General features: G+C 33.3%; 1 protein-coding gene across 4 annotated transcripts in view; it reads right to left on the bottom strand.

Moving 5' to 3' along the window:
• The window catches only part of XPOT (exportin for tRNA), a 32684-nt gene that overhangs the window by 4330 nt on the left and 11317 nt on the right, over positions 1 to 17037 (bottom strand). For all 4 annotated transcript variants that reach the window (XM_011373631.2, XM_011373637.2, XM_011373624.2 and 1 more), the window contains 17 exons: positions 16634 to 16818; positions 16353 to 16521; positions 14853 to 15089; positions 13849 to 13887; positions 13652 to 13714; positions 12621 to 12745; positions 12109 to 12253; positions 11834 to 11953; positions 11398 to 11492; positions 10765 to 10834; positions 8891 to 9129; positions 7820 to 8105; positions 6396 to 6585; positions 5717 to 5833; positions 5431 to 5546; positions 4717 to 4764; positions 1543 to 1614 (listed from right to left, as the gene is read on the bottom strand). In XM_011373631.2, coding sequence (XP_011371933.1) covers positions 1543 to 1614; positions 4717 to 4764; positions 5431 to 5546; positions 5717 to 5833; positions 6396 to 6585; positions 7820 to 8105; positions 8891 to 9129; positions 10765 to 10834; positions 11398 to 11492; positions 11834 to 11953; positions 12109 to 12253; positions 12621 to 12745; positions 13652 to 13714; positions 13849 to 13887; positions 14853 to 15089; positions 16353 to 16521; positions 16634 to 16818 — 2316 coding nt within the window. The remainder of the gene's footprint in view (positions 1 to 1542; positions 1615 to 4716; positions 4765 to 5430; positions 5547 to 5716; positions 5834 to 6395; positions 6586 to 7819; positions 8106 to 8890; positions 9130 to 10764; positions 10835 to 11397; positions 11493 to 11833; positions 11954 to 12108; positions 12254 to 12620; positions 12746 to 13651; positions 13715 to 13848; positions 13888 to 14852; positions 15090 to 16352; positions 16522 to 16633; positions 16819 to 17037) is intronic.

Raw genomic sequence — 17037 nt, 5'->3', positions numbered from 1 at the left:
ATAATATTCCACTGTGTATAATCCAATGTGGTATATGCCATGTTCTATTATCCATTCATCCATCAACAGACATTTGTGTTGCTTCAAATCTACAGTATTTCTAACTTACACAAAATTAACTTGAATAGTTCCTTACCAAAAAAGGTTATACGGTATTCTCAAATGTAATACTTGTCAGATAGGCTGCTTTTGCTTTTGAGAACATGGTTCTCCTAGACAAAGGTTGACTCATGCCTAAGAAGGGTGACTGAGACAAAAACTACATTGCTATGGCTGTTCTCACCTAGCAAGTAACTGGGCAAAGCCAGACCAAAAGAAAAAGAGAAAATTTTCTACAAAAGAATTCTGAAAACTGTGTTGTCAGAAGGCATCTGAAAAAGAGAGAACTGAGGCACCCTTATCCTTACAATCAAATTTTAGATAGAAATATAATTTTGCCTCAATGATCAATCTGGGAGAATATTAGCTATTCGAAACTTTATGATATATTTCTATTTTTGATGGGTGTTAAGATCACCTGAGTAATTAGTAATTTATTGTTTTCATAAAAATATTGTAACAGGCTTATGTAACAAGTGATAACTGAAAAAATTCATTAAAATCTAAAGTTAAAGATGGTGTGTCATAAAATAAGAGACCATAAATTCATTAAAAATGAGTTTTATGATTACTCATGTGAGATCCTATTTTTCAATTTTTTCAATACCTTTTATAAAACATCATTAATCACTTTGATGATAAATAACTTTTAGACTCTACACAAAAGATTCTAACTCCAGCTTTAATCAAAACCTTGATGCTTCATTAGATCTATGTGCTCCTGGACAAGAAGTCTGGATAACTATATGCCATTAAAAAAAATGACTTTGTAATAGTGCAAAAGTATGAGATAGCTTTCCAGCCCCATACCTCAAAATATAGTTTCAGATTTACAAATTAAGCACTGGTAAGCTTGGCATATATAAAATGAACTACCCGGAGCGAACTTTCAGAACAGAGGTTTGTGCGCCACAGTCCCCTTTGGTAGTCTGGGGGAGCCTACTGGACCCCTTTTAGAATGTTTTTAACACATGGGATTACAAAAGAACTAGTAATGAATTTATGGTTATCAAAAATATTTTTGACATGTGATAAAATAATAAGACTTATTCACACAGCAAGATCTAGTGGCATACCGTAACTCATAATTTCAAAATATTGATGAGTCTAAACAATATTTCAAGATCTCTACAACTAATGTGATATGAAAATACCTATGATTTCCATTGATGACAAAGTGACAGGCAATGCAAATAGTGCTCTAATTTGTCAACTACACAATGCTAGGAAATGAAAATTTGGTTAAAGTTTAGTGAAAATAAAAGTACAAATTTTCCCATTCAATTTCACAGACCCTCTGAAGTTTGAACTGTTGCTATCTTATATACAGTAAAATATCAAGTTGAATGCAGTTTGGCTTTCTTGAATCAAAATTTAGATGAAACTACAGTCATAGTTCTTTAGTTAAATTAAGAGGAAAAAATCTGCTAGGACAGCTCTTACTTGAATTATCTCTGGAGCTACTTGCAAGGAAGGCAGATATTCTTGTTGAAGATACTGAACACATTCTGGGCCCTGAAAATTAAAAGATGATTATAACTAAATTTTTTCTTCCTTGATATTAATAATGTTTAAAAAAAAACTGAAATAACATATATATACTTTAAACACAATAAGGTATTGTGATTAAGAACACAGACTCTGGAGCTGGACTGCCGTGTTTTGAAACCTGGCTCTGGCAAATTTCTGGTAACCTGGGCAAGTTACTTAACTTCTCTGATCCTCAGTTTCCCCATGTATAAAATGGAATTATTGTGAGGACTGGATGAGTTAAGAAATGTAAAGCTTCTAGAATACCACTTAGTATTTACTACATTTTAATATTACTCAGAGTTATGTACTTCTAGAGTGTAAACAAATATTCTCCCAAATGCAGGGGTCACAATGCTGGAGCCTTCCATGCACTGAAGGGAGAGAGGGAAGAGGTGCTCCTGTTCAGTCTACCACTGGCTGGGCGGAGGGGTGTTTGTGAGTGCATGAGGTGAAGCCCTAAGGCAGAGCCGGGGTAATGACCACCTTTAGAAACTAAAGTCCAAGCAAGAAAGAACAAAATATGTTAACAGATAATAGCAATAAAAGCGCATTTCTCTTTTCTGCTCACATACTAGGGAACAGAAATTTAGTAGCCAGGTGAGGAAACAGAGACCCAGAAAGACAGGATTATTCACTCAGTCCGCTGTTGATTAAATCTGTACTAAAAACATCAACTTCTAAAACTACTTATCTCCATTCCCATCTTCTAGTACTTCTAGATGCTAAAAATTATAACAGTAGTTTTCTGGGGCATTTTTTAGTGGAGGGAAGAGAGAATAATTCCACGAACTAACCCCTAACCCCCAGCCTATCTCAACAACTACAATGGAACTTAGGATACAACTGAAAATGGTTTTCTTACAGCAAATTGTTTCTGAGAGAGTGGCCTCAAGCAAATGTAACAAATATAATACTTAAAAAAACAAAAACAAAAATAAGCTAATTTCACTTTTAAACTTGAATCTGACTTAAAGACTTTAATATATTGGTGACCCCAATGAGGTCCAACTTAAAATAAGTTATCAAAATGAAATTAATCCATCTCTCCTCAATACACTTCTCTCTGTATTAACATCTATTTCCTGTTTAATACTACTGGCTCTTGAATCAAAGGATGTCTTTATGTTTCCTCCTCTACCCTGACTCACGGGCCCTCTAACCCAGTGGATCTAGGTCCCTTCAAAGGAAGCCAGTTCCTAGCTGAGAGGAAGTAATGTTTCACTGTGAAAGTTTCTCAGACTCCTTCAACTTTCTTTCTCACCTTTTTCTTTAGTCTACTCTCCCTATACTTACTGCCCATGTACTGTTCATTATCTCATATAACTCCACTGTTATCACTTAAAGATGGAGTATTGTTTGTTTTTTTTCTAATTTGGAAAGCCTTACCTCAAGAGGAAGTCAGTCAAGTGAGTAAATGAAAAAAAAGAATGAAGCCAAACATTTTCAAATATAATATTCTATTTGATTCAATTCTATGTGTGTCTGAGAGCTTCCAAGGATAAGACAAATACTTCTGAACTATAAATACCATTGTTTCTTTTTATTCCTCATTCTCCTTGACTCTCTAGCATCCAATAATGTCAACCCAGCTCCTTTCTTGTGACTCTCTTCCCTGAGCTTTCATACTCTTGGTTCTGCTTCTAGCTTTTCCTTGGCTCTTGCTTTAGCCGAGGTTCTTTCTGTCCTGGTCTTAAAAAGTCTCATTCTGACCACTTCACTTTGACTAACTACATACTCAGGATTCCAAAATCAGCATTTAGTTCTAACTGGTGTAGACCCATATTCCAAACTGGTCTCTGAACATTTTTTTCCCACCTAGCTATCCTAAATTATAATCCTACTGCCTATTGACTTCCCAACTTTTCATATAGAACATACCTAGTCCCATTTTACTTTCACATATAACACAACTAGTTTCATTTCAGTTTTTAGCTATTACTTCTGCCTCCATACTTTAGCTAAACATGGTGACACTACTTTCTACCAAATCGACCATGCAACATCTGATCTGTCTTCATACACCTCTTAATTTTGCTCAGAATGCCATCTCCTCTTCTTGTCAGTCCAATGAATCTACGGAGACTTATGAATGTTTTAAGGTCTATCATAAAAACAAATCACCTCTTTCTAATGGCTTTCTTAGATTGTCTTCATAGGCAAAACTGTTCATCTTTAGTCCCACAATATTACATTTAATACAGATCTATTAATATATCTCTATTAAAGCACTTACTTAACCCACTTCATTAACTTATTTATGTATTGGTCTCCTCTGATTCTAAGCTCTACGAATATTGGAGACTTTTTGTTCATCTTTATATGGCTCCCCTGTTGCCCAACAGGCCTAAAACTCATAGCCCTCACCCTAGCACATAGTAGACATAAAGAAAATGCTACTGAGTTGAAAACCCTTCAAATCCCTATCAGAATCAAAAATTCAAATTCTAATGAGGAATGGGCTGAATGGAGACTTATGAATGAGAACTCATGCTTTTTTTAGGGGGTGAGGAGAGCTGCTGCTCATTAGCTGACTACAACTATGTGGGAATGTCAGTCTTACATTGGCATACTGGCTTTGAGAGGAGTTGAAGATAGCAATTTTTGCTTAAAAAAAGGTAACTGGGTTCTAAATGTTGGCAATCAATTCAAGTTATTGAAAAATACTGTGTAAGACAAACAACACACCGGCTAGATTCAACCCCGAATCACTAATGATTGGACAAACATGAAAGAACGGGATATTATGAAGTAGTAAAGTGCTCTAACCATTTGTAATACTAAGAAGTTGGAGAAATCTAGCTGTAAAGAGCCTACTAGATAGTGAAATTAACCTGACATTCTGGTTAAGATTTTTCACATTCTTTGTCAAATGAAAACATAACATTTTAACCTTTCTTGTTATCCAAAACATAAAGGACAATAACGTATACTGATATTCCCTCAAATCCCAACTGGTTGGAATTGAAGTTAATTAACTTCTATGAAAGATACAGCTTTTAAGAACAAGACAAGTCAAACACAATTAAAACCATAACAAATATACATGTGAACTGAAAATGAATGGGCATGGAGTACAAAGCTTACCCGTTTGAGATGAATTGTTTTCAGTGTCACTGCACACTCTGATAAAGCCTGTGTAAAACAAGTTTAAGAATTTTAATATAGTCAATTCTTGGTTACTGATCCAACTTTTCTCTTTATTTCCCTAGCCACTGCTCATTAACCTCCAAGAAGGGATGAAGGAAAGGAAGGAGGACGGAAAATAAGTGGGTTGGACAGAAAATTAAATAAAATGCTGTCTTCATGTAGTGAATTATAATTATGAAATCTAGCTTTTACTAGGTTGTGGGGAAGTAACTAAAAGGCAACTGCTTGACATTAAGTATTCTGAAGATGATACTTGGGGAAACTATCATACAAGGAAGAGAAAGTTACTCTTAACAGTTAGGAAAAAATATTAGGCAAAAGTTTTATAATGAAAGTAGTAGTAGGAAGCTAAACTCAACCTAACTTTAAAGAATGTTGGTATCATGTACCCTTTCATGGTCCTAGAAAAAGAGTCTTGATTGTTAAAGTTGTAGGAGCTGGATTTTATATATTCAGCTTTAGCATTGAGATTTAGTAAGACTCCATAAAAGTTTCAAAAGGTTTCATCAACCTTTAAAACATGAATCCTAATTTGAAATTAATTTTAAAAAGTTATGAAAACCAATATAATCAATCCAGCATTGAAGAAGAAATTATGAGTTAAAACACATGAGATCTATACAAGGTAAACAAAGATTCCTAGGTGCTTACCAATACTGTTTGTGCATCTGCCAGGTCAAAGGTTTGTTTTAAAGGTGCTAGGAAACATGCAGGGACAATGTGCTTATAAACAAAATCAGCAAATCCCACTGGTCCATCTTTACCGCCTGTCAAGAGAATTCAGATTTTCATCTTGTAAAAAAAGAGTCAATTAACTTATCACTAGGGAAAATCAACTCCCAGCCTCTGCCAACATGAGGGCTAGGGTTCCATTTAATCACTTAAGAGTTTTAGGAAACAGGTTGGGGAATGAAGTTTTTTAAAAAAATCGTCTTACCCCAGAGTTCTACCAACTTAGAGAGGATGATAAAACATGTTTTCTGTGCGATTGGATCTGGATATTCGACTGCTCCTTGAATAACAGTAACCAGAACTCGTTCTACATTCTCTGCACCTACAATGAAAAAAATCTTTGAGTTTAATTTCTTAAAGAACTAGAAAGGCAACCTAAAGCTCTCATTCCACATAAAGTAACAAGATAAAAAGATTTACCAAGTTGTTAGGATCCCTCAAGTTTTATTAATTGGGTTTCTTAATTTTAAGAATAAAACATTGAAAAATCACTAATCCTTTGTTATCTTATCCTCTGGATTTCCTCTATTGCAAAATTCTCTATGTTGATCTATACAGTCCCTTTTTTTTTAATTTCAAAATGTCAAACTGCTCAGTAAGGATCCTGTGTCTGGTCAATTCTGGCAAGTAGCCACCATGCTATTCTATGCTACAAAAGAACCAGTTAAAGAATACCGCCTTAGGAAAAAAGGAATGAATACAAATTAATTTTAAGGTCCTCTACACGAATGTAATTTCCACCATGATAATAATGAGCTGTCATTCTAGGGGCCAACATATAATCACTCCAAAAGCAGTGTATGCTTCAACTACCTGTTGCTCATGTAGATATATAACTGTGACAAGGACTTAAGCATACAATTTGGTATCACATGCATCCCCACCTTGATTTGCTATGACTTCGCTCATTCCACTGCCTGTGACTGTTTGCAAGAAAGCAAAATAACTCCTCCGCAACATTTGCTTCTCTAAAGCAGCAGACTGGTCGTTTTCTTCGGCTGGTCGGAGCAACACTTCAAAAATTGCATGAAGGAGAGGCATGAACATTTGTTGTAAAAATGGGGATACCTGTATCTGAAGATAAAAAACAACTATTACTACTTTAGAAATGAGTAAGAAAATTATTATTCTGAAACCTAAGAATAATCTTTTTGCATATTTGAAAGTTGCTAAGAGCAATCTTAAAAGTTCTCAAAAATGTTCTCATCACAAAAAGAAAATTCTGTAACAATGTGTAAATATGTGTGGTGACAGATGTAAACGAGACTTATTGGGGTGATCATTTTGCAATATATACAAATACTGAATCATTATGCTGTACACCTGAAACTAATATAATGTTGAATGCCAAGTATACCGCAATTAAAAAAAATAAATGAAACTTAGAAAAAAAACATGTTTTACAAAAGCCTTTCTCTGGAGTTTCTATTTAGGATATATATTTACATAATTAAGTTAGCAAATATCAATGTTAAAACAAAATCTACATAGCATATAAATTATTGAAAGCTTCAAGATCATTAAGTTCAACCCATTTCCTACAGTTCAAGATACAGGTCAAAATAACAGGGAGTCAGAAATATTTCACAATCAAGTATTCTTGATTGTGGAATATTCTGAAAGTTAAATTCTCAAGAAATAAATTCTATTGCTAAATTATTAATGAATTTATATGACTGGGCTCTTAGGCTTTATGTGTTGTTGGGCAAATTCCTTAACTTCTCTGTGTCTCAATTTCTTCATCTATAAAATCTAATACTTATCTCCTAGAATTGTTAAAAAATCAAATGAATCAGTGTGCAAGAAAATGATTAGAACAGATTTTGAACACAGAAAGCACTATGTAAATGTTAGCCATTCTTAATAGCCAGTTTATACTTAAATTAGATTTCTTTGTACATAGAACTGACTTTAGCACTGAATTACTTTCAGACTCCTGTGTGGCCACTCAAATTAAAATGCTTCTTATTTACCTCTTTTAGACCTAATTCTGTTTTTAACTGCTCTTCTAAAATAGCAGACTAATAGTTTTCTTCTAACATAGCAGACTAACAGTTTTCTTCTAACATAGCAGACTAACAGTTTTCTTCTGCTACACAGAGCAGATGTCTGTTTTTATTAAAACATTTATTAAGCATGTCCTATGTGTCAGGCAGTGTGCTAGACATTGGAGATGATAAAAATACATATATTCCATGCCCTTAAGTAACTCATATTAAAAAAAAAAGCCAAGGAGGCAAGTGCCAAAATATATCTAAAGATAAATACATCTAATCTTTATCTTTAAGGTAGGAGATGCCTATCATACCTTAAATTTAGCTGTAATCTGGTTGATAAGAGGAATAAACTCCTGAAGGTCTTTTGCTTCACAGTCTTTGAGCATGTGCTCTGAGGCAGATGGGATGAAGGGAAGAACTTCTTCCTCTAGGCAAATTATCATGCGATGGAGGAAAGTGCGAACTCCACTTCTGAGAATATCCTTTTGTAATGGACAACTGAGGGCTGGCAGGAATGTCTGTAAACAGTCCAGATAAACTTCGGAACAGCCACATTGTTTCACAGTCTGCTTGTTGCTGAAAGCTTTGCTGGTTCGACTATATAAGCAAAATCAGGCAACTATTTTTAACTTTATTTTTTAAAAGTTTACGGAGTAATCAAAAACAACGCACGACAAAGAACAAAATTGATAAAGGTAATTCTTTATTTCCCATGTCACAATTACATCTATCTTTAACTTAATATGGTTATTTGTGAACTACTGCTTCCAGTTTTTTCCAGGGAAAAAAATCCACTTACTATGACACTATGACTAGGCTGTCCTGCTAGACAATCTACAAACGACCCAATTCCATTTAGAAAATAGTCTTTAGAATCAAGTTATTTATACAACCTAATATTACCTTTTGCACTGAAGTAGTCTATAATTTCTCTATATACCTTCTAATTAGCAATCACTATAATGTTCATGCTGTTATTCTTTGCCAATAAAAAGTATGGGTAGAAAGAGACAGCAGCTTTAGTGGTCTTCAGGACACAATGCAATAGCTAAAAAGAAGCCTCAGGACTTGCTCTTTAAGATATCAAGACTGATCCAAGATGTCCCAATATGTAATTGATAGACAAATACTTTAGCTAATCCCCTTAAATACAGGATCAATTTATACCAAAAAATTCAAAGTTAAGGATTTAGATTGTTGTCAAGGCAGAAATGCAGAATGTTCTTCAGCTAAATCTTCTAATTCACTAGATTTAAAAAAGGTTTAGACAATTCTCTGGATAATCCAGTTTTGGAAACATGGATATGTCTGCCCAATTCTAATAAATGGTTCTGTTTGTGTAGACACATTCACTTTATAAGTTCAACTGTAATCACGCTCACCTGGCAAATCCAACCGCATGGTTGAGACAGTCTGCTAGAGACGCCTGCCTTTCTTCATCTTGTGCCAGCATCAATTTTTCTAACAGAATTTTAAACTTTTCCATTAGTGGAGCCAACAGATTCCTCATTAATGCTTGCTTCCGTTCTGCTGGGTATTCACTATTAACAATCAGCACTCCAGCTGTCTCATAAATAAATAGTTGATCATCGCTGCTCAACAAAGACTGGTAACCATTCTCCTAAAATGAAATTTAGTTGTGCTGAAGTTTCTTTTAGTTCCTCTCATTTAAGCAGAGTTAAGTGCAGAAAGAGGGGAGATGTAATCTGTCACATCAACTCATTATTAAACAGTACATCAAGTACCACAATGAGATATCATCTCACATCTGTTAGAATAGCTGTTATCAATCGGACAAGTAATAACAAGCATTGGAGAGGATGCAGAGAAAAAGGAACCCTTACACTCTGCTGGTGGGACTGCAACTGGTACAGCCGCTATGGAAAACAGTATGGAGGTTCCTCAAAACACTAAGAATTGATCTACCATATGATCCAGCAATCCCTCTACTGCGTATTTACCCCAAAGACATGAAAACCCATATCCAAAAAGATATTTGCACACCGATGTTCAGAGCAGCATTATTCACAGTGGCCAGGACATGGAAGCAACTGAAATGTCCTATGATAGATGACTGGCTGAAGAAGCTGTGGTACATATATACAATGGAATATTACTCAGCCATAAGAGATGAAATATTGCCATTTGTGACAACCTGGATGGACCTCAAGATAATCATGCTAAGCGAAATAAGCCAGATTGAAAAAGTCTGGCTTATTTCGCTTAGCATGATTATCTTGAAAATCACATGATATCACTTATTATGTGGAATATAAACCTAAAAGCAACAAATGAACAGGACAAACAGAGACTCACAGATATGGACTACTGACTAGTGGTTACCAGAGGGTAGGGGGTGGGGAAGGAGGGGGAAGGTAGACGGGGTAAAAGGGGTCAAATATGTGGTGACAGAAAGAAATCTAACTATGGGAGGTGAACACACAGTGCAAATATATATGTATGCCAACACACAGTGTAAATATATATGTATGCCATACTGTTAAAGTATACACCTGAAACTTATTGGATTTAGTTAACCAATGTCACCATGAAAAAATAAATTAATTAAAAAAAAAAAGAAAAAGAAATCTCTCATTTCTTAAAAAAAGAAATGTCCCGATTAGGAAGTGACCAAAGCACTTATTAAGTACCCTAGGACCAATAACTGCTCTAACAGTTGAGAACACAAAGATAAAGTAGCTATAGAAGCATAAAGTACTCAGAACAGGTCACTGTGAACTGCCAAGGAAAACTGGTATTAACTAGGTGAAGTACTTTAACATACAGGTTTTTGTAGTATGTAGGCAAAGATAATTTAACCATATAATTCACTAGTAACCTTTCGTGCAGTAAAATTATATAACCTTTGTACCCTAAATACTGATATATACTTAAAAGAACAAGTGTTATTTTTTGTTCAACACTTTTCAAGTGGCAGCTCTAGTAGTATCTTATCAAAATGGGAAAAAATGAGTCAATGTCAGTATTTTGCTTTACACAAAAACATCAGTCAAAATGTGCTTAAGAAAGTATCTTAACTTAAATCTTTCTAGTGAAATGGACACCAAAACATTCAGATCAACCAGCATTTAAATATTTTTACCCCAAGCCTAAAAAAGTTAAACACAGAAAAACTTCAGTCAAATAGTAGCAGTCACTGAGAATGGCTAATATGACCATGGTACTAAATAAAAATTTGAAATTGATTTTTTTTCTTCTCCATAAAACACTTTACCAATATTTAATAGATACTTACAGGTGGAGAAAGCTCTAATAAATCTTGTATTCTATTCAGAATATCCTCAATGAAAGGATTCATTTGTTTACTGAATAAAAGCAAAAAGAAAAATCACAATAAATCACATAAATAATAGTGCTCGAAAGTTGCTAAAAACACCAACTCTTACTTTAAGGCAGAACTAAGAAAAAGTTCAGTTCTAAGCTAAACACATGTGATTATTAAGACTAGCGATGATTTTTAAAAATTACAACCTTATAAGCCAAAGATGAGTAGTTTTCATACCAAAAACTGGTACTAGTAAAGAACAATACAACGTAAAACAGAATAAGCTAAAAAATGTATTTTCAAAGAATACACTACTGATCCACGGCAAGAAAAGTGTTGGTTAAATAAGTAATTACATAATGTCATTCATTAATGATTAGTGTTACATATAAAAGTATGCAAATAAATCACTTTTCAACGATGAACAAAGTAAATGGATAATGAGGAGGAAAAAAGTCATGATACAAAAAATACTCAACTTAAAAAATGCCTTAGAACAGAAAAAGAACAATCTGCCACAGGCTCCTAGAAAATAATTTATATGTCTTATTTAATAACTTTAAAAATAAAAACTAAACATAATAGCTGAAATTTTGTACTTACTTGAGAGATTTGACAAATCTAGAAAACAGGTAAGCGGTTCTGCTCCTCACTTTTGCACTAGAATGTCGCAGACCTCTGTGATCTAAGAAAGCCATCTGAAGAAACAGAAACACTTTTACTATTATTGGACTTTTGCTATTGTCATGATACATTTTTATTTACACCAAATTTTACTTAGCTCCTAGAAGGCAGGAATCAGGTATACATTAATAAGTAATCCCATACAACACACAAACAGGCTCTTGAAGGTTTGTTCTAGGTGACTGATTAGATAGAAATTGTCCATTTTAAAGAAATGGAGGAAGGTTTAGTTTCAGTGCATTCAAGAGTTTTTCAGAACTTTTGGTTCTGGAAAAAGTCATAAAAGACAGAATATTATCTACTCAATAAATGAAGTAAATGAAAAATAGAAATTGAGAGTAAAATAAATACTTACTAGTACACATGGAATGTGTTGAGGTTCAACTGTGAAAAACTTTTCATATCTAACAACAGTTTCAAAGAACTCCAATGTCACAGATGTATGCTGATAGGAACTAACTCCTGATGTTACCAACTGAAGCAGAAAAAGTTAAGAAATCTATCCTTATTTATTGCAACATCAAAATGCCCCAGTATTTACAGATACTAAGCTCTAACAAGGAACTCCCAATTAGCTTATAGTGAAAACAGAAAATTATGTTTAAAATAAATTATCTTCAGTATACTTACAGTTCGCATCATATCCTGCAAAGCACTAGCTTTTGAAACATCACCTGAGAAGTGAGCACCATGAGATACTGGAAGAGCTTCTGCCAACATATACAGCAATCTTATTGCTACTTCAACTTCCATAAACCGTGTAGTCTGCCAATTCCTACCAAGGTATAACAAGTCACTGAGATCTGAACATACACTTTCTATACGACTAGTGATGCACAGGATAAAGATACCAACGAAAGCTACTTTAATTATTAAAAAGTCGTAGCAATTGTTAAATTTTGCCAGGCAACATAATTTATAGCACAAAAGAGGAAATAACTGATTTAATTCATTTTATGTTTCAAAAAGTAATGTTTCCCCCCAAAGATCAAGATTACTAAAGGAGATAAGTGCATCATTTCAGATACACATAAGATCTTAATCAGTCAGACAAATTAATAAGTCAAATGAATCACTTATTGTAGATCATCATCAGGGAGAAAAAAAGAGGTGACTTATTACAAAAACAGTAACAAACTTACTGCAGTGTAGAACTAAAAACTCTGCGAACAGAAGCCAGCAGTAACTCTGGTGAAACTTGAGCGAGCCTGTCCAACAATAACTTCAGTTGTTTTCTATATTCTACAAACATGGCTTCATCTTCACCCTATGATGTATTTTTAAATTCTCATTTTAAAAACTTAAAAGACCTTAAAATTCATGTAAATGGTGAATTGTCATTAGTTTTCTACATTTACAAATTAATCACTTTTGGTTTTTTTTATATTTATTTACACAGAAAAACTTAGTAGCCTTTCTCTTTCTGCTCACGACACAGTCCTAGACCTTGAAAGCCTAGAGCCAGACACAGTACAGGTAGGTGGTCAAAGACAAAGTCTAGAGCCAGAATGGGTTCACATTGGACTTTTTGAGAACTTTCTTACCTTATTTATACTCTTATCTTTATGGCCACTGTAAAAACTGTAATGTTGTCTGACTAAAGCTACTGATGTAACGAGCCTGGCACTTTGAAAGTGCACAGTGTGTTGGTTATCATCACCATTTTATAGTCTAAAGTATTTAAATGCTTAAAGTAAGGAATATGACACTTTAGCACACAGCTAAATAGTATATACCACTAGTTATTAGAAAGCACCTAATAACCCTTCTGTTCGGTGAGAAGCTAATTCACTGGCGACCCTAAACAAGACTTCTGACCAGAACAAGTCCAGGCAGCTAAATGCCTCACACCCACTCTCTCACAGACACTTATGATCTCAGGTCCACTGACCCAGCCTCAACTCATCACTCTTATTAAATACAAAGTGAGATATGATCACCAATAATATTGACTGTCAATATTTTATAAAGTTCGATGCTACTAAGTATTTTAAAAAGGGACCAAAAATGTAAGATTATGAGGCTTTCATTAATTTTACCTAAAGTCGAAGTCAATATGACAAATTTTAAAAATATTTGTTTTAAAGAACTCTAAAATGATCAAAACTTGAAATGTCAATTTGATGTAAGTAAATAAAATTAAAACTGATTTCTCCTTAATGAAAATTCTTACCTCATTTTCAAAGTTATATTCTTCATCATAAGTCAATTTTTTCATAACGGCCAACATGATTGCCTAAAATTAGGAATAAAATATCTTTTATCAATTTCCTTTAATTTCATAAAATTAAAAATTAAGCTAAATTTCAAGAAAGATTGCAGACACAGATACTATTATTAATTTAAAAGAAGCAAAAAGAAGTCAGTTACCTCTACATTAGCTTTTTGCTGATCCGAGAGCACTGTAAGCTGTTAAAAAGAAAGCAATAATTTATTAGGTTTCCTAAAGTTATACTTATCAGAATATTTTTCTAATCAATTAAGATCTTTAAAACCATGCATGCAACTTTTTTGGAAGGCAGTTTGGCAGCCCCTTTCTATGTTTAAAATGTACTTAACCTAAGATCTAGCAATTCCATTTCTAGTAAATAACTTGACATGTAGATGAAGTTGATTTTTAAAGATACTTATGTGTTCAGCAAAGTAACAGGTTATAGGACAGTAAAGTATGATATCACTTTGTTTATAAATAAAGCAAAAAAAAGTCTAGGAATCTACAATGAGATGTACAGTGGGATTACCAAAAGTGATTTTAACTTTCTTCATACCTTTCCACATTGCCTCAAATTTCTTAAAGTATGCATGCAGGTATGTGTTATATTTATAACAAACAAAAGTTAATTGGAAAAAAAATTATTTTAAGCTTGACTTGATTCAACTAAAACAATATAAATAAAATAGGAATGGTTCTCACATCTAATGTCATACTGAAAAGTTACTAATTCTTTAAAAGGAAACATGCTATGATATAGAGATTAATATCTTCTAAATTTTAAGTTCTTATTGGAAGCAATTCTCTAGGAGGAAATTTTTAATTGTAAAAAACTGTTTATAAGAAATGATGTATATATAATTAAAATAATAAACCATGTTTAACAAAATTTCTACTGTGTTTAGAAATAAACACAAATTCATAGATGAAAAAAATAAGCTAAGCCTATAACTAATTCTGAAGCTTGTTAGAATCTGGCCACTTCTGTTTTCTGGCTAAAAGTTTAAAAAAAAAAAAAAAAAAGAAAGAAAGAAATACATTAATATTTAACAGCAAATGTCATTCATTAGGTAGAATTATTTTCATTTTTCCTGTTATTTTCCAATTCTCTATGGCTCTTCTATATTATCTATGGGACAAAAAGATCAAAACAAGGACCCACCTGTTTCAAAATATGAAGATAATCATAACAAAATCCAATAATGTTAGAAGAGATATCATCGTCCTCATGAATTAGTAGCTGCAACATCAGCTCCACTTTTGTTTCAATAGCTTGTAGTGCCTCTTGAGCATTCTTAATATCCCCATTCTTAATTAGTTTAGTCCAGCTAACTATCAATGACTGTCCCATTCCATTTACCAGTTTAGAAAATCTGGCCAGAAAGTCAACATCTTCCTCCTTAAAAGCAATCAAGACAGATCTCAATTTAAAACCACCCCACCTAAGAGTAAGAGGGAAATCCCTAAACTTTATTATGAATCAAGTGCCATTCAATTTTAGGATTCAATTTTAAACTAACATTACTTAACAATTCTATCATTTTGACTGAGAAATTTTTAGAATTTGAATGATTCTACTATTATTATCCACTAGTACTCTTTAAAACAACTATTTTTAATGATTATAGTCCTGTAGACATTTCTGACTTTATAAAAGCTTAAAAACAAAAATGCGTGGTTTTAGAACCTTCTCCCTAAATTGTTGAATTTAGTAGATATGCTCTAATAAAGTTAATGCTGCCATATTACAGTATGTTCGACAATTTACAATAGTCCTTTCTGATACTACTAAATTTGCGCCTAACTAGGCTGCAGAGATACCGCTATTACAATTACCTGCTAAAGGTCATATCAGTGTTAGAGCCAGAAGGCAAACTTAGATTTTTTTCATTAATTATCCTCACAATGTTTGACATCGAAATAGCTGCACAGTAATTATCTTACCACTGATGCTCTTCTATAGAAAGAGATTTTACCTTCACCATTTTAGGTCTTTTACCAGGGGCTAGATATGATAATTAGCAATGTAAAACACACTATTATTCATCTGTCAGCAAGGAAAACTAGAGTCGTATTACTGACATGTCGGCAATATAAACATTTCTTAGTGATTATTTCTGTCACTGGTAAAATTAAAATGAAAATCTTCAAATTCTGTTTCTAAATTACTAATTTATTGCACCCAGACTCCTTTCTCTGTTTGGGTTAATTCTAACAGCTCAAATGAGTAACAATTCAAAAGTATGATGAAAATATAACATTTATAATTAAGTCTAATTTTGGTCAAAACACACTGCTATGTTCCTTACTACTTAAAGTACAGTCTATGGACCAGCAGTTTCAGCATTACCAGGGGTTTGTTAAAAATACATAGCTGCAAGTACCATCCCAGATCTTTATGTTTAAGAACTGGCATAAGATATTGTCCCAGGCAAATGCTACAGATAACATGACTTTCTGGATACAGTGTTTCATTAGTATAATCTCAAGGAAAGTTTCCAACATTAAAAAAAAAAAAAAAAAATGCAAGATGGATCTCAAGAAATGATTTAAAAAAAAAAAAAAAAAAAAAAAAAGGAAAGGAAAACAAAGCATATTTGAATTACTACCTATCCTAGTGTGTTCTAACAATTTTCAAAACTTTATATATAAATCTACTGACCTGGTCAATGCTGAAAAACCCAGCAGACTGTAACACTTGACACAAAGATTCTACTAGTTTCATTTTATCAACAGGATCCATTCCTTTATTTACAATTTCAAATAAACAGTCACATGCTTCTTCCCGTAGAACTTCTATTGACATATGACCTAGCAGCATATTTATAAACCTGGCAATGGGGGAATAGGGAATATAATTGTTATAATATTTTCAAATTCATGAGTTTTATATACTGTTTTTTTGCAGGTTTGTATTTTAAAAATATACGTATACTCACTCACCTATCATTGGCTATAAGGGATAAGTCTATCCACGAAACATAAGCTCCAACTACTTCAAGGCACTGACATGTCACTTCTGAATTACTATACTGATAATTTTGTAAGATTTGGTACCATGATTCCACCAGGTTTGGAATGCACTGTTCCCTCATGGTATCTTTTATTAGAGTATTTCTTCGAGCCTCCTAAAAAAACGAAACACCTTATATGCAATCAAAGTAGATCACTTCACAATGTTTGACATCGAAATAGCTGCACAGTAATTATCTTACCACTGAACTTCTAGACTTGTTAACACATTCCCTGACACTGTTTCCTATTGATCAACTCTAAAAACATCCTGTGATTCTATTTCCTCTTTCCGTTTTACTCCTCAGTGCCAGACTTAATCTCTTATTAAACAT

Source organism: Pteropus vampyrus, unplaced genomic scaffold (assembly GCF_000151845.1).
Source record: "Pteropus vampyrus isolate Shadow unplaced genomic scaffold, Pvam_2.0 Scaffold9, whole genome shotgun sequence".
NCBI classification, from domain to species: domain Eukaryota; kingdom Metazoa; phylum Chordata; class Mammalia; order Chiroptera; family Pteropodidae; genus Pteropus; species Pteropus vampyrus.
Note: the sequence above shows the minus strand (reverse complement) of the source record. Positions and strands in the feature narration are given on the sequence as shown.